This window comes from Mesoplodon mirus, assembly GCF_964341445.2.
Source record: "Mesoplodon mirus genome assembly, chromosome: 15".
Classification (NCBI taxonomy): domain Eukaryota; kingdom Metazoa; phylum Chordata; class Mammalia; order Artiodactyla; family Ziphiidae; genus Mesoplodon; species Mesoplodon mirus.
The window spans coordinates 44,570,738-44,595,817 of NC_138991.1; the positions used below are offsets into that span (position 1 = coordinate 44,570,738).

The 25,080-nt window shown below is 50.3% G+C and overlaps 1 protein-coding gene across 5 annotated transcripts in view; it reads left to right on the forward strand.

Moving 5' to 3' along the window:
- The window catches only part of GSG1L (GSG1 like), a gene marked incomplete at its 5' end in the record, with an annotated part of 224,864 nt that overhangs the window by 121,297 nt on the left and 78,487 nt on the right, over positions 1-25,080 (forward strand). For 4 of the 5 annotated variants that reach the window (XM_082644048.1, XM_082644049.1, XM_082644052.1 and 1 more), the window contains one exon: positions 23,244-23,396. The exons of the other annotated variant lie outside the window; for it this stretch is intronic. In XM_082644048.1, coding sequence (XP_082500174.1) covers positions 23,244-23,396 — 153 coding nt within the window. The remainder of the gene's footprint in view (positions 1-23,243; positions 23,397-25,080) is intronic. 5 annotated transcript variants of the gene reach the window in all.

Consider the following 25,080-nt stretch of genomic DNA (forward strand, 5'->3'; position numbering starts at 1 on the left):
AACAGATGCATAAAAAAAAGGAAGGAAATATCTCCCAATTTTCCTAATGGTTATTGCTGGGTGCTGACCTTATATGGAAAACTGCTATTTTTTCATGTTGCCATATTTTTCAAATTCTTCACAATGAGCATGTATCACTTCTAAATTAAAAAAATAAGTACAAACATTTAAAATAATTAGTTTAGTGTGTGAGTTTGGCTCAAGGCTCTAGCCTAGGGTTCAGCAAACTTTTTTTGCAAAGTGGCCAGATAGCAAATATCTGGAGAGTAAACATTGGCTTTGTGGGTCTGTGGTCTCTGTTGCAGTTAGTCAACTTTGCCATTGTAGTGTGAAAGCAGCCACAGACAACTCATAAACAAATGGACATGGCTGTGTTCCAATAACACTTTATTTGTAAAAACAAGATGTAAGCCACACTATGGACCATAGTTTGCCAACCCTCCTTGCTCTAGCCTTCCCTAGTTATTGTTTTCCTTTTTTTAGTTTTTTTTTAAGCCATGCCCTGTGGCATGTGGGATCTTAGTTCCCCAATGACCTGTGCCCCCTTCAGTGGAAGCACAGAGTCATAACCGCTGGACCACCAGGGAAGTCCCTGTTTTCCTTGTTAAGAACACCCGACTTCATTAAATATTGGAATAGATACAAAAGAATATTTATGAAAATAAGTTCAAAGTACCAATAATAAAAATGCAGTAAGGGACTTCCCTGGTGGTCCAGTGGCTGGGCCTGGACCCCAGGCAGGCTGGGAGCTTGGGTGCCAGATAGTGGGACAGTGGTGGCTGTCAGACCCTTGTAGAATTTGTAGGAACTAACCAAGCCTCAGCCTGAACCTCCACAGTAGGTGGTCAGCAGTTTGTAGCTTGAATTCAAAGCCGGCAAGTGAATCATTTGTTTATTTGACAGATATTGAATGCCTACTCTGTGTTAGGCACTGGTCAAGATGCAAGGGTTCAGTGGTGTAAAAAGGGACAAAAATCCCTGCCTCCATGGAGCTTACCCTCTTGAAGAGAGAAACAAACATTCAAAAAGTAAAAGTCATCAATTACATGGTTTTCTTAGGTGGTGATAAGTGTGGAGAAAAAGGAGGGAACGGGGAGCGAAGGGGTGTTTGCGTTTCAGATGGAGTGGCCGGAGCAGACCTCACTGAGAAGGTGACATCTGAGCAAAGATCAGAGGGAGGTGGGGGAACAAGCCATGAGGATATCTGGGGGGGAGTTGGGGGGAGAATGTGCTAAGCATCAGGAACAGCAGGTGCAAAGGCCCTAAGGCAGGAGAATGCCCAGTATGTTCAAAGAACAGCCAAGCAGCAAAGAGACCATTGTGCCTGGAGTAAAGAGAGAACAGAGGAGAGTTAGGGAGGTGAGGCTAGAGAGGAAAGGGGCCAGACTGTCCTGGGCTGTGCAAACGGCAGGCTTGATTCTGGCTGCCAAGAAACTCTGAGAGAGTCCGATCAGGCTGGTGGGGGTGGCAGAGTCTGGCAGCTGCTGGGGAGGAAGTGGTTGGTATCAAAAGAGACTGTTGGGGCTCCAACCCTTGCCTGGGGTTCTGCGCAGGGAACTGGAGTGTTTGGTGGAGACAGAGGCAAGCTCCCACTGTGTAAGGCAGGTTGACAAGGTGTGTGTACCTGTATGTGTGTTTGGGCATCTCTGGTGGGAAGACTGGCGATCATTAGTATTCATTTCCTAGTCTGGGGCAACAAGACTAATGCCAGAACTCACAGGTTGGTGGGACTCAGGTAGGGGTGAGGTTGAGTCTGGAGGAGGTGCCGGGGCAACCAGGCTGAGCCCAGAACAGGGTAGTAGCCACAGGTTGAAGTGGTGCTGGGGTGCCCTCTCCACCTCTTGGATCCTGTCTTCCACGAGAGCCCGTCAGCCTAGAAAGCTCCATGGCACCAGGCAGCCTATTCAAATCCCAGCTCTGACATTTACTAGCTGTGTGACCTTGAGCAAGTCAATGAACCTTCTGTGCCTCAGTTTCCTTGACTGTAAAATGGGGATAATCATAGTCATACCTCAGAGAGGTTTCTGCAAAGATTAAATATGTTGAAATAAGTCAGTTGATTAGAACAGCACCAGTAATACAGCAAATGCTTTACAATATTAGCTATTATTATTATTTATACCAAAGAGAATCATTCACTTTTCTTGTCTCTTTGTCCCAAATATGGACAGGACAGGAGGGGCATGTACGTCACTTAATTGCTCTGTGATCATGGGCAAGTTATGTTGCTTCTCTGCATCTTAGTTTTCTTAGCAATGAAATGGGACTGTTAATGCCCTCTTCAGAGAATCAGCAGTGCCAGCTTATCCAGACCTGGGTCATGGGGGGTGTTGGGTCACTTTACCTTTTCCATCTTTCTATGGTCCAGACCACAGGCAGGTGGTGGTGAACAAGGTGTGGGTCCTGACTTCTAGAGCCCAAATGCCTTCATGCCTTGATGAGGGAGCCAGATAATTGCATTGTGGTGTGATAAGCACCATGGTAACAAGAGTAACAGCTAGGTGTATGGTGCCCTGAAATCTGTGCTCCAGACGCGGTGCTCAGCCCTTCCTGTGGGTTATCTATGAGGTGGGTGCTGTTATCATCGTCTCGATTTTCAGGTGAGGAAGCCGAGGTTTAGTAAGGTGACATGATGGGTCCAAAGCCCCCAGAGCTAGTGAGTGGTGGCACCAGAACTTGAACCACACTGTCTGACTCCAGCCTGTTTTAACAGAGGGCTGTTGCAGGGGCACAAAGAAATGAACTACCTTGGGGTGGGACGGGAGGAGGAAGTTCCTGAAGGTCATCATTGGATGAGACACTTGAGCTGAGTATTGAAGGATGTGTAGGAGTTGGCCAGGCAGATCAGAGTGGGGATGGGGAGGTCTTCCAGGCAGATGGAAGAGCCCTTGCCAAGGCTGGAGGTGTTTGGGGGACTTGGAAGATGTGTCAGTGATCTCTTGCCAAGGTAATGACATGTGAGTTATGTGTCAGTTACCCTTGGCCACGGGCATGACCTTGTGGCAATAATAGAGGTGCAAGCAACAGGGCACACCTATGCTTGTGTCTCATCCACTCGAACCCCATTGGCCAAAGCAAGTCACGCGGTGGAGCCCAAAGTCCCAGCAGGGAGGTAGTGCAGAGGACGCAGACCCAAGGAGGGGTGAAGAATTGGGGCCATGTCTGCCATCTATTGCACCGGGAGTCTGGGGGATTGGAGAGCTGGGGTGTAGCTGCAGATGAGGCAGCCGAGGTCGTTTGTCTTGTCTTGGGGACAAGTTTGTGGAGAATGACTGGAGGGGCCGACAGGAAGTGGTGAGGAGGCTGCTGCAGCCATGGGAAAGGACGCAGCCTCAGACCACGGCAAGAGCGGTGGGGATGGAAGAGATTGATTATGCTACTTTTGTCCTATAAAAACCCAGGCAGTCAGGCTGAGGTACTGGGTCTGTTACACAGATGTCACAGATGGCCCGGGGATATAATTGGCCTTGGCCTCTGCAGAAAGGTTAATTGCTCAGATCACACAGTCTGAAGCTTCTCGACTGACAGAACAGCTCCCCAGTTGAGGACTCCGAGCTACTGAGCTTTCTGTCTTCTCTCGTCACTTGGCCAGGGCTGTGGAGGGCAGTGGAGGGGCAGAGAGGCCACAGGCCCTGCCAGGGGCTGTGGGGAGCTCACAGCCTGAAGGGACACTGACCAATAAGCAAACATTCCGGGGGCTGTGACAGGCATTCTTAAAGGGCCAGTGAAGGCTGAAGGCTGTTTTGGTTGCAAGAGACAGACAACTCATTGCAACAGGCTTGAGTCAAAGGAGGAATGTGCCGGCCTAGGTAACCCAGCAGTCGGGTAGATCTTCAAAATGCACAGCGGGGTCCACTAGGGAGCAGCTTCTGTCTCTCAGCTTGGTGTTCCTGTCAGCTTCATTCTCAAGTGGGTTATGTAGTGTCAGAGATGCCCCTGACAGCTCCAGCTTTCCATCTTCCCAAGTTTAGCAACCCACCATGGAAGAGGAATACCTTCTTCCCAGATGTTTCAGCAAAGCTCTGGGCTGACTCTGATTGGCTCAGCTTTGAGTCATGTGCCCATCCCTGAACCAATCACCGTGGCCTGAGTCCCAGCCCCACTGGAACTGGGTGGGGGGGGGTCTGTCCCACCCATTCCAGGGACTCGAGTGGGGAGCGGTGGTCCCTAGAGGGAAAAGCAGATTCCATTCCCAAAAGGGATGCTGGGCTGGCCAAGGGCACAGGAGCGGGAGAGGTGGTGGAAACGGGGTGGGGGTGGGGGAGGGGGATGGGCGTGGGGGTCAGTACCTACCACGAGTCCCACAAGTCATGTCGCAGAGGATGGGCCCTTAGGAACTGTTGAGTCCAACTGCCCATTTCACAGATGAGGAGACTGAGCAAAGGACATGATCATTTTAAATGGGAAAGCTGCTAGGAAGATGAACAAGCTGTTAGAGTGGGGAGGGCCTGGGGAGAGGAAGGTTGGATTGGCGGAGAGACTGGGACCTTTCAGGATCCTGTCTGAAGAGATGACATCTGAGCTGAGACCTGAATGGAGAAAAGGGGTCAGCCATGTGAGGATAAGGGAAAAGAACATTCCAGAAGGAACAGCTTAGGTGCAGAGGGCCCCAGGCTGAAGCAAACTTGGTCTACACACCAACATCTCGACCTGTGGTCTCCCACACTCCCCATAAGCAGGGGTGAGGGCTACAGAGGTCACATGCCGGCTTTTCTATGCATTTCCTCAAAAGTGATGCATGTTTCTGCTCAGAGCACAGTGGCCAGGACAAGTCACACAGCCCTTCCTATCTGCAAGGGGTCTGGAACACCGGGGATCACATGGCTATGGAGTAAGAAGTGTTCCTGCAAGGGAAACCCACTTTCCTTTAACATCTCTGGCCAGAAACTCTTACCTGAAAAACCTTTGCTCAATATGCTGGTTAGAGGTGGTATTTCATGGATGTGTTCATTTAAATTTTACTACTAATGAGGTTGAATCTATTTTTCCATAGAATTTTAACTACATTCTTTTCTTCTTTTGTGAATTATCTGGAAACCTAACCTTTTGGGCCTCTTTAAAATCTGCCCCCGCCCGCCTTTTTTTTTAAAGCCTGAAATATGAGGCATTTGGAAGCTGTGATCTCAAAGGCCCCGTCCAGCTTGCATATTCTCTTGGATTCTCTGATCTTTAAAAATACCAAAGGAAATGCCATTTATATTGGCAAAAGCTTTGTGAGTGCCTCCCAGATGAGAGAATAAAGCCCTGAAGTTGGTAAGTTTAGGTATTTTTAGAATCTCTGCTAGAGACATAAAACTAGGATCCTTTTGACCAAGGTGGTGACGGCGGGGTGGGGGGTGGTGAGGGAGGGTGCAAGAGAAAAGATGCTGTCTGGCTCCAGGGTAATAAAATAGATTCCAAGTGCAAGGGAGACAGGCAGAATCATGCATTACTCCCCCAACCCCCGCCATGATGAATGTCCTACTCAGATAGAAGAAGCCCTTCCTTTGTGCTAGAATAGCCCTTCTCACACCCTTGCAGATAAGTCCTAAAAGATTTCTGCCCACAAGCATTTTTTTCCCCCTTATTCCGTGCATGCCTTAAAGGTGTTGACATGACCTTGACTAGCATTTTCCTCTTTGTGTGGTGGTCTAGTGTAGCACTGTAGGAGTTAAAGACATGTCTGTTAAGAATCAGAAGTCCTGGATTGGAGTCCAGTGTGCTGCTGTGTGACCTTGTTTAATTCTTCTTCCCTCTCTGGGGTGAATTTTTACCATCTGAATAATGAAGTGGAGAGGACTCAGTTATGATTGGGTTTTGAGTTCTGTGAAGGATGCACACTAGTGTTCTAGGACCCTGCCACCGCTTATCCGTGTTTGACTCACGTGGTGTTTGGAAATATTAGAATTTGTTGCTGATGTTTCAGAATGGGGAGATTTCACATTAAAAAATCAGGATTCCTGGCTTTTGAAAAGTTGGAAGATCTGGCAACCCTGGTTACACCCTCCCACCAGTTGGCTGAGTTGAGCCAGCCTCTCCTTTTACCTGGGGTAGGGCCCTCCAGGTGGCTGCAGTTGCCACCCTGTTGCCCTCTTGTCTTCCTGACATGGAAGCCGGGAGTCAGTTCCATTTATTATTGTGCTTGTGCCTTTACTTAAGGAAGAAAGTAAGACACTTCTTGCACCCATGTTTTCTGCCAAAGGTAGGGAAAAGCATGTGCGAAGGCCCTGAGGTAGGAATGAGTTTTGTGCATTTGGCTCAAGGAGGAAGGGAGATCAGGCCAGACAGGTGGGCAGGGGCCGGGTTATTTAGGGTCCTGGAAGGAACTTGGATTTTATTTTGAGTGTGATGGGAAAACATTGGAGCATTGGAGGGCTTAAAGGAATGAGATTCCATTTACATTCTAGAAAGATCCCTGTGGCTGCTGAATGGTGATAAGTGCTAAAGAAAAAAATAAAAAGGGGAAGGGGCCAGGGAATATTGGGGAGGGGTGTGACAGTTTTAAACAGTGGGATCAGGGAAGACCTCACTAAGAAATAACATTTGGGCAAAACTTAGGGGAGGGGAGGGAGATCCAGGGGAAGGGAAAGACAAGTGCAAAGGCCCTGAGGCGGGTGTGTGCCTGATGTATTTAAGGACCAGCAAGGAGGCCAGTATGAGTAGAAGGAAGTGAGCAAGGGGGAGGAGGGTAGGAAATGGGGTCAGGAGGTGTGGGGGAGTTAAAGGCTACTGTACTGATGCCCCCAACAGGCTGAGCCCACTGGAGGATCTCGCACTGGCTTCGTGGAGGACCTCGGAGAGGGTCTGTGTCTTGGCTGGGCCCTCCTGGGGCCAGGACTTCCAAATGGGAGCTTGGGGAGGAGGGTGGAGCTGCAGTCTGTCCACTGAGCCCTGGACTCCTGGCCTGCTCTGCAGGGGTTGACGCCCTGGTGGCCCATTCCAGCTTTGAGGCTGTTCTCTGTCCACAGCCCCCAGGATGGAGTCTCAACAGCTGAAGTCCCCTCGCCCCCGCACTATGAATAGGCTCCATCTGTGACCCTCAACCGGCCATGATGGAGTTGGGGGAACAAGGGTTGATGGTGTCAGGTGGAAGTTTGGTGGCCACCTCAGGTACTTGTCCTAGTGGGACATGCATCCAATTAACTCGCCCTGGAGTCCTCAGGGGTGAGCCCTGTGGCTGCCTTGGTCACACTATCCAGCATTGCCTTCTGGATACCCAGAGTGGTCTCCCCACAGGTCAGCGTCGACTCCAGGCTCACCCCTCCCTCCCCTTTCTGCGTGGCACCAGCATGAACTTTTGGACACTAGATCCCCGTTGCCCTCGAGATAAAGTGGCCTCCTCTGCCCAGCCCCAGCCCTTTACTTCTCGGCCTCTGTGGTCCAGCCACACCTGAAGTTCCCTGTGGTCCTAACTCCTTCTCCTCCAGGCCTTTGCCCTTCCCGGTCCCCTCTCGTCCTTCAAGTCCCATTGGAGGCAGCATCTCCTCCAGAAACTCTTGGAACTTCCCAGCCTGGCCACAGCCCCTGCTTACAGGCTCATGCGTGGACCATCCGTGCTTAGCTGGTCTTTCTCCTCATCTCTCTGGTGTGTCCTGAGAGTGGCCTTTCATCCTGACATTCCAGCTCCATCACAGTGCCGGCACATTTAGGAAATAAAAGATTGCACTTGCTGGGCACTTGCTGGGCGCTCACTGTGTACCAGGCTCTATTTCCACATAGGTCATTGAATCCCTGCTACAACCCTTGAAATGGGCATTGTAGGCATTCCATTTTACAGATAAGGAAACTGAGGCCCAGCAGGATGTAAATAACTTGCCCCAAATCACACAGCTGGTACGTGGAGGAGGTGGGATTTGAATCCACTCTGTCAGGGCTCCCAAGAGCCCCGCTTTTCCCCCCTGGACTCCTGGACTGCTCTGCCGGGGTTGTCCCTCCCCCCCCGAAATTGAATTAATGACTCGGGCACCCACCCAGTCCAGATGACCAAACCTCCAAACTGGCTGCCTCTCCTCCTCTCTCCCTCTGCACTGAAGCTTGAGCAAACCTCCCCTGGGCCGGCCGGTTCTCATCATCAAAACCCAGGGGGTCTGCACCGCCAGCCTCACCGCCCACTCCTTCCCTAGCCCCTCAAGGCAGATTCCCCTTGGCATCGTCCCCTCTGAAGACTCTGCCTCTCTCCCCGCAGATGTCACTAGATGGGCTCAAATCTCCAAAGCCCATGGCCTTTTTCTCATCTCCTGGGCCTCGTTTTTTCCTGACCTTTGGGTGGCATTCACAGCAGCAGCTGCCTCATCCTTGAAGCAGTTTCTTCCCTTGGCTTCTTTGCAACTGAGGGAGTCTGGCCGTCTCCTCCTTTTCCTCTTGGCTTGTGTCCTTTCTTAATTATTTATTTAACAACTTTTTACTTAGTGTCTCCCGGGCCAGTGCCAGATACTGTTCTAGGAGACAGCACTGGACGGTCTGACAAAATCCCTGCCCGCGTGGAACTTTCACTGTGAATGGAGAACAGACCACACATGTTAGCCAAGAGAAGACGCCATTTCAAATAATGAAAAATAAAACAGGGTGAAGGGCAGAAAGTGACTGTGTGTGTTGGGTGTGTGGCTCATTTAGATGGAGTGGTCTGTGGCGTCTGATCTGGGAAGCAGTCAACCAAGTAGCACTGGGGGATGAGCATTCTGGACAAGAGGTCACAGCAAGTGCAAAGGCCCTGAGGTGGCTGGAGCACGGTGGGTGAGGAGGTGTCAAAGGGTAGGCAGAGGCTTGACAATCTGGGGGCGGGGCTTGAAAGCCGGGCAGGAAGTTGGAGTTTATTCCAAGTGCAGTGGGAAATCTCCAGAAGGTTGCAACAAAGAAGAGACTTCGTGGTATTTGCGCTTTTGAAAGACGCCTCTTTCTCAAAATATGGCCCATGCATCAGAATGACCTGGGGTGCTTTTCACAATGCAGAGCCCAGCCTCTTCCTCCTCTCTGCAGCATCAGCTTCCCTAGGGCCAGCCTGGGAATTGCATTTTAGCAAGCACTTACATATTTGAGAACAACTGCTTCAGGCAGAAATGTTTAACCTGGAAATTCCCAAGGGGTCAGTGGTCAGAATTCAGGGGATCCCAGAACTTGGGTGGCAAAATATTACATCTTTACTCTCACTAGCTTCTAACTGGCAGCTAAGCATTTCTTTCCATGATATGTGGAGTCCTAGCCCCACCTGGGACTTCGTCGCCAGTTGGAATCACAGTTTTCATAACACATTACAGCGTTTGCAGAGGTCTTGAAAATATCACTTTCTTCCTTGCTCCTTGAAAGTTACCGAAGTTATTAGACTTGCACTAGATCTTGTTATTTTGTGCATTAGTAAAAAAGCACATAGGTTAATGTTATACATTTGATTTTTAAAAATGTCTTGATAACTCCATTTCAATATAATTGGTTTCCTTTGCAATCCTGTATGTTTGTTTTATTTAAAAGCATTTTTCAGAGAAAAATGTTAGGCTTCATCAGATGCCATAGGGGTCCATGGCCCAGAAGAGGGGCAGAGCCCCTGCAGAGAGCTGGAAGGGGGCTCAGACAGAGCTGGGCACCACTCCCCTTGCCAGTGCTGTGGGACCTTGGGCAAATCACTCTCCTTCTCTGTGCCTCAGTATCCTCATTTGTCAGATGGAGCCTGTATCAGCTGTTTTGAATGCTTGTTGGAAGGGACCAGGGAGGCCACCCAGAGGTTATCAGGAAGTGCCCTGTTTTCCACTGGCTCACCAGACCTTGAGGCCAGCTGGGCTTGGCATGCAGGAGGACCTGGGCTGGCTGGCCTTTGAATCCCAGTTCTGCCACTTATTAGCTATGTTCCTGGGCTCGGTAGTTAACCTCTCTGTGCCCAGTTTCCTCTCATCTATAACTCAGAGAAAATAATAGCACCCAAGTCATAGGGTTCTTGTGGGTTGAAATGAGCTTCTCTTTGCCAAGGCCCCAGCATGGTGCTTTGCCCTCCTTAGATGATATATAACGTGGTTGTCCTTATTGGGTGAATCTCAGCCCTAAGGTTAAATTTGGGGTTCCCAGAGGGCTGGATCCAAGTCTGTTCCCCTCTGCATTCCCCACAGTGCCCTCTGCAGAGTCTGGGTTTGGGAAATTTGTTTGGTGCAGAGACTATGGTTTTTCAGGTGAGTTTAAGGGAAGAGGGACACTCTAGAGATGTGGGGAGGATTGGGGAGGGCAAGTCAGAATGCCCTTGATTTAGCAAGGGGACCACAGGGAGGCCAAAGGCAGAGGGCTACACTGTGCTTCTTCTTGACATCCTGGGCAAATGTTGAATCCAGATCACCCGGTTGACAGTACCTCCCCACTACCCACTCGGCCTGGCTCTGTCAGGCTTGAGACAGATGAATTTTTTCTTCTTCTTTCCAAGTCTCAATGTTCTCATCTGTTAAATGGGGATAGCTGACATATATTGAGGCCTATCATGAGCTGAGCCTGGATTATGCCTCTTTACATGTCTCATTTAATTCTTAAACCACCCTCTGAGGCGGAGGAGGAAACCGGCTCAGAGAGGTGAAGTAACTTGCCCAAGGCCACACAGCAAGTCATTAGCAGAGATGAGATTTGCCTGTAGGTGGTCTGGCTCCCCAGGCCATGCCCTTAACCACTGGGCACACTACCATCTCACAGCAGATAATCATTTCCTTCTTTCCCCGACTCTGCAGTGACCAGCCCAATTCTATGTTCACAGCTGTGTTCTCCAGGGTACTACTCCTCCCACCTGGCAGCAGGTGGCAGCTGGAGTAGGAACCAGCTGGTGTCTGGGAGGCCCTTCTGATGCAGCGCCTTCCCCAGCATCCCCTGCAGACCTCCTCCCCGAGCCCTGCCCATCTCTGTCCCCTGGCTGCACACCGCCTGGCATTCCCCACCCCCCAACGGCTTTCTCCCAGCTCTCATTGTAAAAGAACCTGCCTGCACTCTGGGGTGATTCCCTGGGCTGTAGCCCTCAGCCTCCAGGGCAGGAAATTATAGGGAAGGGTGAGGACTCTGGCAAACTAGAGAGAAACTGCCTGCAGGGAGCGGCCACCACCGGGCTCCAGCCATTATCTTCCTGTAGGAAGGTGGCCCTGGTCAACCAGATTTCCAAAAGAATCTAGATTTTCATGTGATTTTCCCATTTTTCTAATTCATTTTTCTAATTCAAAATTTTAAAAATACCACATATAACAAGAGAGAAAGACAGAACGACAGAGACCGAGAGACAGAGACAGAAAGACAGAGAGACAAAGAGAAGGAACCAAACCAAAACAAAACACCAACCCAGGAAACACAGCAAAAAAATCTCAAAAACTTGTCTTCAGGCCAGTTTGCAACTTCTGACCTACCCCGTCCTACTTCCTTTGCCTACATAGCAACCCCATTTTAGAGATGGGGAAGGGGGAGGCCCAGAGCGATGAGAGGACTTGCTAAAGTGATGGGAGGTCCGGGTGGGGTGTAGTGACCAGTACTCAACCTCAGACTTCTAAGTTCTTCCCACCACACTCCCCCTCCCAGCTTCCTCCCCAGGCCCCGGCTTGTGTGGGCCAGGGATTATTTTCAAGACCAGCTTCTGGATCCTAAAGAGAGAGAAAAATCATTGTAGCCTGATGCTGAAGGCCAAGGTCACCAAGACACATCTCAAATGCTCAGTGATTGTCCCAGGGTCCCAACAGAGGCATTTCTAAAGGGCATGTCTGTCAGAGTCATTTCTAAATTGACAGGGACTGGAACCTTGTGGAACTCTGGGGGCCATAAAACATTGTCAAAATCCATTCCAGTGATAAACTCGTTTATTAATTGTGAGCTCAGAGGAGGAGAACGGCTCATTTCTCTGGGCCCAGCCTGTCAGCTTGATACACAACATTTACTGAGGACCTACCATGTGCCAGGAACTGGACTATTGGGGGGTGGGGGCAGGTTTGCAGCCACAGTCTCATTTAACTTGCCCAGAAAATGTGTGAGATTGGTGGTGTTGACTCCATTTTATAGCCAAAGAGGCTGAGGCTCAGAGAAGTTAGGTAAGGGTCCAAGGTCAAATCCAGACCTGCTTGACCCCAAGTCCAGGGTCTCTCCATCTCAGCGAGGCACCTACCTGGAAGTGATGGAGAAGCTTTCTTGTTTGCTGAGGTCTGTGTGGGGGCCGCAGTGGGGGCTAGGGTAGTCAGGAGAGGCTTCCTGGAAGAGGTGATCTTGAACAAAGAAAGAAGATGTATTAGTTTCTTATTGCTATCGTAACAAGTTAGCACAAACTTTAATGGCTTAAAATAACATCAATTTATTCTTTTTTATTTTTATTTATTTATTTTTGATGTGGACCATTTTTAAAGTCATTATTGAATTTACCACAATATTGCTTCTGTTTTATGTTTTGTTTTTTTGGCTGTGAGGCATGTGGGATCTTAGCTCCTCGACCAGGGATTGAACCTGCACCCCCTGCATTGGAAGACGAAGTCTTAACCACCTGACCACCAGAGAAGTCCCTGGATTTATTATCTTAAAGTTCTGGGGATCAGAATTCTGAAATGAGCCTTATGGGGCTAAAATCAAAGTGTTGTCATCCCTTTCTGGAGGCTCCAGGGGAGAACCTGTTTCCTTGTGTTTTCCAGTTTCTAGAGGCTGCCTGCATTCCTTGGCTCGTGGCCCCATATCACTCCAACCTCTGCTTCTATTGTCACATCTCCTGTTCTTGACTCAGACCCTCTTGCTTCCCTCTTATAAGGACTCTTGTGATTACATTGGACCCATCCAATTAATCCAGGATAATGTCCCCATCTCAAGATCATAATCACGTCTGCAAAGTCCCTTCTGCCGTATAAGGTGACATACTCATAGGTTTTGGAGATTAGGGCGTGGATATCTTTGCCGTTATTCAGCTGACCCCAGAGGAGGACAACACTCCAAGGGCCAGGGCCATGCTGGAGGCACAGGAGGGCATGGAACGTTCAGCAAGCAGCCAGTGCTGAGGTGGGCAGGGCTACTTAGCACCTGCTTGTCAAGGATGCGGGTCCCACATTAAAACATATGAACTTCATCTTCTAGAGCAGTGCTGCTCACACTTGAACGTGTGTTCGGGTCAGCTGGGGATCTGGTTAAAATGTAGACCTTGAGTCAGTAGGTCTGCTTTGAGTAGAGAGGCTCTAGAAAAGGACAGTTCTGGAAAAGACGGCGACTGACACAGAAAACAGCCCCGTGCAGGCCCTGTGTTTCCAGAGCAACGCGCTGATGGGCGTTTGAATGGCATTCCATTCCCAGGCGCTCTGTTACCCAACGTTTTTTGCACATCCATGAGAGCAGCCACCTAGGGTCTCCACCATGACCTCCAGTCAAAGCCTAAAAGGTTCCATCTGACTCATGAAAGGAAGATTCCCAGTGTCGTGACCTCGGGCTACTCACCGGCCCTCTCAGGCCTTCATGGACAGGATGTAGGGCTGGGGTGGACAAGATGACTCTTGGAAATAGTGTTCAGACCCAGGCTCTTGGCTCAGTTAAATCAATCTGGGCATATTTTTAGAGCTGAATGCCTTTCCTCTGAATCTGACTCTTTGAAAATTGGTACCCTCATGTGTGGGGTAGCATGGTATTTGCTAGAACCCCCTATCCCTGAGGAAGTTGGATAACTGAGACTTTGCTATGTATTTCACTCCCACATGTAAATATCAGGGAGGACCATACAGGGTCTCAAAATGTTGCATCGCTGCCGAGTGTCAGGGATAGAAATGACCTTAGACAGCATTGTATGGGGGGCTGTAAACCCAAATGCTCACGAGTGCTAGGAAGGAACCATGAAGGGGTGAAGGGCGCTGGCTGGGGTCTGGGCTGCCCTGTTTGAGGGGGGCCGCCCCAGCTCAGCCTCACAGTCATCATCATATGGGGATGCGGGTCTTTATATTGCTGCATCCACCCATTTTGCAAACAAATCCAGAAATCTGGATTTTTATGTGGTCTCCTATTTTTAAATGTTGATAATGAATTCAGATATTTTTAAAATACTGTGTGGGCCAAACAAGACAATTTTGCGGACTGGCTTCGGCCTGTTGGCAGCTTGTTTGAGAATCCACTTGTTTTACCGGGAGGGAAACTGAGGCCCCTGGAGACACGGGGGGCCTTCCAGAGGTCCCACGGCATCAGGGCTGGAACTCAGGGCTACAGACGTGCGGTGCAGCCACCATCTTCAAGGCAGCTCCTTTCTCCTAAAATCTCAGTCCCAGTGCCTGTGATAAGAGTCACCCCAATCATGCAACATCGAGCAGCCGGGGAGGTGGCAAATCCACCCCTACCCCAATCTGCCCCCAACGTGCTTTGTGACAGGGGCACATCCTAACTCCTCTCTGGGCTAACTTCTCATCTGCAGATGGAGGGCTGGGGGCTCGGTGACCCCCAAAGTCCCTCCCCACTGTTCTTCGAGGCCTCTGGCTTTCTCCTCCCATCCCCTGTGCATCTCTGCCTCTGAGCTTCCAGTATTGACATTTCGCAAACAGCAGCTATCATGGAGCTGTTTCCAGCCTCAGAGGTCCTGGCCCACGCCATTTACATAATTTAACATGCTGGGTTTCAGGGGGCGTGTCACCGAGCCCACAGCCAGTGGCCCCTGCACCACGACTTATTGATTTGACATATGAAACTGATGGATTTGGGGAGGAAAAATGTTTTCTCTTAAAATGCCATTGCATCTTGGGATTTCATATGATTTTACCACAATCCCCCTGTGCACCGCCACCACCACCCCCACCGCCGCCATAAGAATGTTATTTGTCCAGTGGCTGAGATGCAATTGTTCCAGGCTGCCTACTCCTTGGCTACGTCCCATGGGAATAACAGCGATGACAACAATAATAGTAACAGTAACTGACGCTTACTTAACACTTGCTATGTGCCAGGCACTGCCCTCAGCACTTCACTCATCAATTAACTTGCTTTATCCTCACAACAGTCCATAAGTGGGTACTAGATCTATCCCCAATTTATAAGCGAGAAAACAGGGACAGTGTGTGATACCACTTGCTCAGTCTCCCAGCTAGTAACTGGCAGAGCTAGTGTCAATCTAGGTGGCCTGGCCCACGTCTGGCTCTTCACCCCTATGCCTCACTGCCTCTTGTAATTATTGTAATTGCTAATAATTATACTAATTAGGAAGTAATAGTAATACTTAGCTCTCTTGAATACTTTCCAAGTGTCAGGCTTGTGTGACTTAAAGATATTGTCTCATTTAACGCTCACAAGTCTATCACGCCCATTTTCCAATTGAGGAAACAGAGGGCAAAAGGTTAAGGCCCCCGGCCAATGTCACACATCCAAGATGGTTCCCACCTGTGACTTTCCCCTCAGCCAACGAGCTGGCCCTGGAAAGTGTCTTAGCAAGGGAGGGATTCCTGGGCAAAAGGGAAATGGTTCTTGCAAACCCATCAATAGCATCAGTGGAGGGTCAGAGCTGGCGTCATGAAGATGTTTTTTAAAAAGGCAAAAAGTGCAGCTAACAGGATTAGCTGTCACCCCACAGGCCCCGCACCTGATGAGAAATCATTTCATTTCTTCTGCCCCAGGAGGTCACCAGTTCTCAGCTGCAAATTGAGCCATTAGCAGCAAGTTTCAGAGATTTGAAACAATCCTCTCTGTGATTATTGAGCCTTTCCGGGTGTCACCAAGGCTCCCTGCTGGTCCTGCCCAGAGGCTGTCAGCCCACTGTCCTTCCCAGCTTCCTTTATTCACACGTGGGTGCGTTCCATAACGCTAATAGTGGGCATTGATTTTAGACCAGACACTACGATGATTCCCTAATTGTTTCATTGTTCCCATTATACCTTCTCTCCGTTGGCCAGACGCCAACACCTAAGGTCTAGTATTTATTGACTCAATCCCCTCCCCCACACAAGTCGACTCTCTTTTTTCTACATACATTTGAAAGAGGACTTCAGATCAGTGATGCTCATATTTGAATGTGTGTCAGCATCACCTGGAGGGCCCACTAAGACACAGATGGGGGACTTCCCTGATGGTGCAGTGGTTAAGAAACCGCCTGCCAATGCAGAGGACGCGGGTTCGAGCCCTGATCCGGGAAGATCCCACATGCTGCAGAGCAGCTAAGCCTGTGCACCACAACTACTGAGCCTGTGCTCTAGAGCTCACGAGCCACAACTACTGGGCCCATGTGCCACAACTACTGAAGCCTGCGTGCCTAGAGCCCGTGCTCTGCAACAAGAGAAGCCACCACAATGAGAAGCCCGTGCACTGCAACTAGAGAAAGCCCACGCGCAGCAACAAAGACCCAAAGCAGCCAAAAATAAATAAGTAAATAAATTTATTTTAAAAAAAAAAGACACAGATGGGTTCTACTCTCAGAGTTCCTGGATTCAGTAAGGCCCAAGAATTTGCATCACAAGTTCCCAAGTGCTGCTGCTGCTGCTATTCGGGGCCTACTCTGGGACCACTGGCTAAGATCCCTCCTCTACTTGGATCCCTTGCCATAAAAAATGATGTGCCAAGGAGGCTGTCTGCGGGAAACAGAATCTCCCAAAAGGTTCAAATGAAGGCACTTGGATGAAAGAACTCCTAACAGAGGCATGGAAAGGGTTAAGAGAATTTGAGGCCCCCAAGGGCTGATGACAGAGGGGAGCTGTTACCAGCCTTGGACAGGAAGGAGAAAAGGGCAAGAACAGTGTTCTGGGGTCTGTAAGAATAGTAGCCGTGACAATGGAGCTGTAGTCATGGGCAAGAGGATGAAGCTGATGCCAGAGAAGTAGACAGAGACAGAGAGGGAGCAGGGCAGAAGCACGCTGACCTCTCTCCTCCCACGTGCCGACTTCCAACTGGTGTCCCCCATTGCTGAGTCAGAGGACCAGGAGCCTGGGGATGCCCTTCTAAGGAATCAGTCCCCTGGGGCCCAGAGTAGGGCAGAGAGGGGTGGAGAGCTGTGGCCTGGGAGGGGAGGGAGAGGATGGGGGTGATGGAGAGTCCCCAGCACAGAAGGCAACTGTCAAAATGTTCTTCAAGTCTGCTTAGGAACTGTTGAAGATCTGAGCCCTCTCGTTGTTTCAAACAATTAACAAGTGTTAGGAAAGTGTTAAGGACATATTATCGCCAAGTGGAGACTCTTTTGATTGGGCTGATAAGAATTTTAAAAATAATGGAAAAGCGAATAGCGTTTTCACTCTTTGATGCAGACAATTTAATGTTGTGGTTCTTCACACTTAACACCATCTCTCCCCTGGTGGTGGTGTTATTGAGTCCAAGCTTGTACTGCTCACGCATGGCAGGACAATAGAGTTGCTGGGGCAAGGAATAGCGACTTTATTCCAAAAGCCAGCAGACTGAGAAGATGGTGGACTCGTGTCCCAAAGAACCATCTTCCCCAAGCTAGAATTCAAGCTTCTTTTATACTGAAAGGGGAGGGGGTGTGGTTTGTTGATGTAAACTTCTTGGTGCCGGAATCCTTTGTTCTTGCAACTGCCCAGCTAGGTCAGGTCACGATGTTCCTGTAAACCTCCAACAAGACAAATGCTCTTCTCTGTTCTGCAACTTTTTATCTCTATATGAATGGAAAAGTGTTACACCTATAGAGGTCAGAACCTTGAGAATGGGCCATCCTGTATATTTCAGGCTATAGGCGATATTCTTAACTTGTAGCAAAAGCAATAGAGTATAAAGGTTAAAGGAAAAGAAACTAATCCAATATGGAGTCAGATTTGTTCTTCCCTATTACAGTGGGAAACACAGGTATAATTTGTACTTATTCATCAGCTAACATTAGGCATTGGTTGAGGGCTGCTGCTGAGGTGGAGGGCAGGGTGGTGTCAGTCTCCCAGCAGGTGGGGACTAGGCTCTGGTGACCAGGGCAACCCCTGGGGCAGAGAGGTGCTGGCAGGTGGCAGGTGTATTGAAGTGCTGTCGGCAGGGATGGGTGGGACACCCACAGTGTCACTACACCTTCGCAGCCCCTCCCCACCCCTCCCCTTGAGTATTAATGTTCCTGTGGATTCTACTTCTTACCCTTTTCTCTTTTGCTCTAAATGCTTTTTTGGGGCATCCATCTCTTTAACAATCACAGCAAACATTTAGTGAGTGCCCATGTCTTGCCAATGTCCCCACATCCCTGTCTGAGCTCCAGCTGCCTCCTGCACATCCCCACTGGAGGTCCTGCAGCTGCTGCAGACTCTGCACATGTAGGAGTGGCCTCACCACCTTCCTGCCTTAGCATCATCCCATTCTCACTGAGGAACAATGACTCTTTGCTCAGATGCCTGTGCTGGAAACATGGCCCCACTCTGGACTCCTCCGTCTCCTTTGCCATCGCATTCATGGGTCAGCAGTCCACTGAGCCCACCCCTCTGGAGTTATCAAGCTCCCCACTTGTCCTCACCCCCGCCCCATTATTGCCACGGCCCGGGCCGCCACCATCTCTTCATGGAGCGCGGCCCAAACCTCCACCAGGTCTTCCAGCCAGCCCCCTTCCAGAGCAAGCCTCCCTGCATGTCTTTCCCTTGCTAAGCCCTTTAGGACTGCACCTGCCTCTGCAGCATGGGTCAAACCCATCTTTTCCAGCCCGGTTCCCAGTGTTACCAACCAGGGTTCTTGGCCTCCTTAATCAATAGAAATTGATAAGAGGCCAGACAAGAAATTCAGGCAAGGCTTTACCCGGGCCCCTGCTGCAGCAAGAGGGAGCGAAAACAAGCAACAGTTAGTTTCCCTTGCTTGCTGGCTCCCGGAGTGGGGGTGGGGGGGGGGTAGGGGTGAGCTGGTTCCTTATATGGGGTGAGGGTAGGGGCGGGTCCAGGGGTCGGGCCAGAGGCATGGCTTAGGTGGTTTGCCCACCCCTTTGGTGGTGCTGTGTGCAGGGGCATGCGCAGTACTGTGCTTTTGCTCCTGGCTCTTCAGAAGTGGCAGTTGGGTTTTTTTTTTTTTTTTTTTTTTTTTGCGGCACGCGGGCCTCTCACTGTTGTGGCCTCTCCCGTTGCGGAGCACAGGCTCCGGACGCCCAGGCTCAGCAGCCATGGCTCACGGGCCCAGCCACTCCGCGGCATGTGGGATCTTCCCAGACCGGGGCACGAACCCGTGTCCCCTGCATCGGCAGGCGGACTCTCAACCACTGCGCCACCAGGGAAGCCCCAGCAGTTGGGGTTTTTGTCTTTTAGTATCTTGTTGTCCATAATCATAATTTGCCCCAACTGCCAATGCGCGCAATTATTTTTAGTCCTTTATAGTTTCTTTGTGTTTCGTTGCTCGAAGAGACTTTGTCCAGGTACGAGCATTGCAGCAAAGGGTCCCAGGTCCTAGGTCCCAGCCTGAGTCACCAGCATCCTCAAGACCCATCTGCTCTTCCCTGCGACCTCCTTCGCCACCACACCTGGTGGCCAGGTGGGCTCAGGATCACTGACAACCCCCTCCCCCACCATAATCCCACTCCGTGGCCATCTTCTTGCAAGAATTCCGAGGCAGGAATTCTTTGGGATGCTGGAGTGCATGTAGATGAGAGCCATCGCCAGGGTACCCAACTCCCCCGATATGACTTCAGAGTGGCCATTCTATCCTGATAGGTTACAACCTCCCTATCCATGATGGTTTCTGGAGTCAGAGAGGCCTGAGTTTGAACCCAGATTGACTATATCACTCACTATTCAGCTGTGTAGACCAGTGGTTTAATCCCCCTGAACCTCAGTTTGCTCATCTGTAATATGGGTGCTGCATTGCTGCCTTGCAAAGTTGTCAGGAAGATTGGGGGAGATCATGCATGTGAATGCTGGTGTTTGAGGCCAGAGTCCCTAGAAACAGACTCTGGGCTGAGGATCCATGTGCAAGTCATTTATAAAGGAAATGCCCCGAAGGAGAACGATAAGGGAATTGAGGGGAGCAGAACGGGGAAGGGAGGAAGGCAAGTGAGGGGGTGATGTCAGACCAGGGCCCAGAGAGGGCAGCTTCAGTTTTGGCCCTGAGGGAGCTTTGCAGTGTGGGTCACCACCCAGGGTGGTCTCCACCGAGCCATGGGGCAGGACTACCCCAGTCGGCCACTGGTTGACGACAGAACAGAGAGGAAAATGTAAGTTTCCAGGCACTTTCTGAATGAATATGGGCAAGATGTAGTCCAGTTTCCCAAAGACAATCCTCCAAAGACAGAAATGCTAAAAAGAGGTGCAAGGACATTGGGTGGAACATTAACATTGTCCAGTATGACTTGGCACGTGGTAAACACTTAATATCCCTTGGCCCTTACTGTGACATTGTTGCCGCTATTAGCATAACCTCAGCAACAATTCCGCTTCTTACTATAGTTATTAATTTCCTTGGCTTAGGTGAGCTGTAACTTGCAGACAGGTGCTCTGAGCCCAGTGGCTAGACAGGGAAATAAATCTGGCAGAAAAAAGAAGCATAACCCCAGCCATGCAGCTGAGATTCCACTGCCTGTTTCTCCATGGTTAACTTAACTCCTGGAGCATCTCAGTCCCCCACGCCCATCCCATCTGAAAGAGCAGAGCTGGGCCCTGCTATGAGGGGTGGTGGGTGGGGTGGGGGCTTGGCCAGGGGCCCACTTGGGCAGGATGAGAGCATCCCCTGGGGGAGCGGGGCCACTGCGGGGGAGTCAGCTGAGTCGGTGAGCCTCACCCTGGTGAGGCTCCACCCACCAGCAGGGCAACAGCAGCTGGAGGTGAAAGCTGCTGGGAGGGAGAGCAGGCCTCCCGGAGGGCAGCCGCACCCCTGCATGGCCCAGCTCACCCTGCACCTCCTGGCTTCCTCCTCGCTGCCCGGTGGGCCTCGGGCCAGCAAAGGGCCTGAGAGGCTGCGAGTGTACGGTGCCAGGGGACGTTTTAACAACATCCAGGCTGCCAAGAGCACATTATTCTCTTACAGAAATCCAAAGGATTGCCCAGGAGATGCGATATTTTTGTAGCAAAAAAAGAAAAAGAAAAGAAAAAAGTTCTTCAAAGCTCTGAAAGCCCCGTTGCATTAGGAATGATAGTGGGTGTTTGAGAATCTGGATCCTTCATCAGAGAATAGATAGGGGCTCAGATGTTGCTGTTTGTTTGCTTTCTTCACTGAATGGTGTATATCGGGTGTCCCTAGCGCATTAAGGTGGAAAGAACCACTTGTGCAAAGGCAGAGCGGTAGGGAAGGACGGCTTCCGAGAAAAGAAAAACTGAAGATCTGGACTGTCGGTTGTAAGAGACAGAAGTTCTACCCCAAACCAGCTCAGGCAAAGACAAGGATCTCTTGGTTCATGGGATTGAAAGAACAAATGACTGGCAGCTTTAGGCATGGCTGGATCTGGGGGCTCAACGTCACAGGACACGGTCTTCCTCCATCTCTTGGTGCTGCCTTCCTTGGCCTTGGCTCTGCCCTCAGGGAGGCCTTTGCTACTTGATGCAGTCACTTCCATCCTTCCATCTCCCCAGCCTCAAACCCAGTGGAAGAAAGGAATTTTCTTTCCCAATAGTTTCAGCAAAAGTCCTGTGCCTGACTCACTGAACTGATTTGGGTCATGTGTCCATCTCCGGCTGGCCAGGCCTGGTCCACCCATAGTCCCTTCTCAAAACCTATGGTTAGGGCTTCCCTGGTGGCGCAGTGGTTGAGAGTCCACCTGCCGATGCAGGGGACACGGGTTCGTGCCCCGGTCCAGGAAGATCCCACATGCCATGGAGCGGCTAGGCCCTTGAGCCATGGCTGCTGAGCCTGCGCGTCCGGAGCCTGTGCTCCGCAACGGGAGAGGCCACAACAGTGAGAGGCCCGCATACCGCAAAAAAAAAAACACCTATGGTTAGTGTGGCTTGGAAGGTAAGTCACATGATGTGCTCCATCTCTTACTCGCCACCCTTTTTCTCAGAAATCGTGTCTGCTCCCACAGTGTCATGTCTCCCTCTTGACTGTCTCTAGCCTTGACCTCACTCAAGGACCCCTTGGCTCCATTTTCAGTCCCCACCATGTTCCTCCCGTCCAACAATGGTAATGATGCACGTGAACTGAGCTCTTACTATATGCTAAGCACAAGCTCATTACGTTGCTGTGTGAATCCTCGCAGCACCACAATGCTATGAGATAGGAGTTATTATTATTCCCATTTTATAGGTTAAGAAACTGAGGCATAGAGAGGTTCATTCCTGAGCCAATGACTAGAGTCAGAAGGACACGGAGTTCTGATTGGCCAGATACGAGTCATGGAGCCAGGGTGTGAATCTGATGCAACTAAACTGCACAGACTGAGAGAGGAAAGGGGTTCTTCAAATAAAAAGTATGTAGGAAGAAGGAAGAATAATGTAGGATGGGAGAAATAGAAGATGCCCCCTAAATTAGGTGGCAAATGATGGTAACCCCATTTGGACCAATTTGGGGGAAGAGGGAGCTGTGCTATCTTAGGGAATAAAAAGAAGGTTTGGGTAGCCAAAACACTGGCAGGATGGGGTGCAGCTGGCCTTCAGGAACAGCTGGAACCAGTCGCTCATACTGGCAGAGTGCCTGGGCTCCCATCTGGGCCTCTCTTCCTGTCTACGTCAGTGGGTTCCAAGCACAGATTCCTAGAGAAGGGCCTTGACTGGCCAATTCTAGGTCACGTGATCACATTGGATCAATTAGCTGTGCCCAGTGGGGTGGGACCACAGCAGAAGATGGCAGCTCCCAAGAGAATCACAAGGTTGGTTGAAGCTGTGGGAATAGCAGTGGTGGTTTCTAGAAAAAAGTGGAGTAGGGAACAGGGTAAATAAAAATGTAGGTGTACCTTGAGGGCAAGCATGATGTGTGTAAGAGTTGGGATGCTTATAGCTGCAGGTAACAGAGAACATCACACTGGCCAGCTTAGCCACAGGGAAGCCCTCGGGGCTGGTGGTTGCGTGGCCCAGTGAGGTCATCTTTCCATTGCTCTGCTCAGCAACCAGTGTCAGCTTCATTCTAAGGCAGGTGCTCTCTGGGCCATGAGATGGCTCCCAGTGGCAGTCATGTAACAGATGAGAAGAGAAAGAGAGCCTCCCATCCAGCCACAGGATGGAAGTTCCTCCCTCCAGTCTGAATGGACCCGCTTACTGGTCACATGCCTCCCTGGACCAGTAACTGTCATCCTGAGAGTGCCACGCTCCGACTGACTTAGGCTGGGGTTCCTGAGCCAGTCCTGGTGAGGAGGATGGCTGGCCAGGATCGCCTTACCTAATCAGGACCCACCCTGGAACCGAGGTCTTCTCTAAACCGACTTGATCCCCCAACCCAAGGGCGTGGGGTGGAACGAGCCCAGGGAGAGTCCGCCCTGTGCCCCCCCGTCTCACAGCCTCCCTCCCTCCTCCGTGCAGGGGTCCTGTGGCTGTCGGTCGTCTCCGAGGTGCTCTACATCCTCCTGCTGGTGGTTGGTTTCAGCCTCATGTGTCTCGAGCTCTTCCACTCCAGCAATGTCATCGACGGGCTCAAGCTCAATGCCTTTGCGGCCGTCTTCACGGTGCTCTCAGGTAAGGCAGAGGGCCTCGGGCAGTGGGGCAAGAACACACCGGAACCAACCCTGTGCCCAGAGCAGAGGGGAATGCGGGAGCTGGAGCCACCCTCGGGCTAAGTCCTGATTGGTCCCCCTAGGTGACCATGGGCCAATCACTTCTCTTCTCTGAACCTCAGTGTTACAGTTTGTAAAGTAGGATTTGTCTGCTCCCCTATTCTCTGATTTAGCATGTGTTTACTGAGTGTCTCGTGTGCCAGGTCATGTGTTTAATAAGTATGGGGTTATAGTAATGAATGGAAACAGACAGTTCCAGTGCTTCATGGAGCTTAACACACGTGGGAGAGAGAGATGGGTTTGCTGGAGATATATTCAGGAGATGAACGCCCCATGGCGGGTGATGGATTGGATTTGTGGCACGAGGGAAAGGGAGGTGGTCGTGAAAATGGGCGGACGGTGGCGTCTTTCACAGGGATATGGAAGGGGAGCCTGCTGGGTGTGGTGGGCACATCACTCATCTGCTTTATCTTATTTGCCCTTGAGACCTCCATGGGGAGATGGCCAGCAGGAAGCTTGACGAACAAACACATCTGGAATATCAATGGTGAGGGTGGGGTGAGCAGAGACTGTGGACAAAGGCCAAGGACTTTGAGGGTTTTAGGAAAAATTGGATGGTCAGCGGCGGCAGCATGACTCAGGGAGGTGGAGACAGAAGGCTCCAAGCAAAGGTCATTGGATTAGGTGGCCAGGTGCCCCGAATAGCGTCAGCAGACCCGGCTCATAAGGGGTTAAGCCAGGAGTTTGCCAGAAGGCAGTCAAAGGAGCCAGTAAACCATAACTTCAGGAAGCCTGAAGCTTGGCTTGGCTGTGTACGACATCTGTTCCTAAAAAGCCAAATGTAAACTGAATTTCTATAAATCTATAAATCTAATCTTATTCTTCATGCGCTGGAAGAACTCTCTATTTAATGAAACCGAAACGATGAGCCTTTTGGTAAGGGAAATAATCGCCCCCTAATTGAGGTATGTGTATATAACAGAAGGATCTCTGAAAGAATAGAAAGCGGAATTCAAGAAATTATAGCATGCTGCATAGATCAAAACATGCGCATTGTCATTCCCAGGATGTGGGAAATCTAACCAGAATAGTAAAGGGAAGAAAAGAAAAACAGAGTGATCCTCACAGCACAGTGTCGATGTTGGCCGCCCTCCCCTTCCCCTGTGACCCTGTTTTCGGCTATTCCAGATCGAGAGATGGGTTATTCTTTGTTTGCTGTTATTACGTGTGTTCATTATGCCTGAAATCAGTTTTTTTTTCCATATTGTATTCATTTACTTAACCAACACTCACTGAAGGCCTCCTGGGCTCTGGGGTCTGTACTAGGTTTGGGGAAGTCAAAGAAAAAATGACTCAGTCCTGGCCTCCTGAAGTTTGCCATCTTGTAGCGACACAGACTCATCAAACCCTTGTAACATGGCCAGTTGACCTTCATGAACTGGGTGTGGTGAGTCCTGCAAGGGGGCACCTACGTTTGCCCAGGGGGTGCCAATGGGTGGGGTGGGACCTGAGGAAGCAATCATTTGAGCTGAGACTTGGAAAAAAACTTTAAGAGTTTGCCTTGATGGACAACTCGGGGAGGGCATTTTGGGTGGAAGGAACAGCACAGGAAAAAGCTTAGTGAGGTGGCATATTCTGGAAACTTC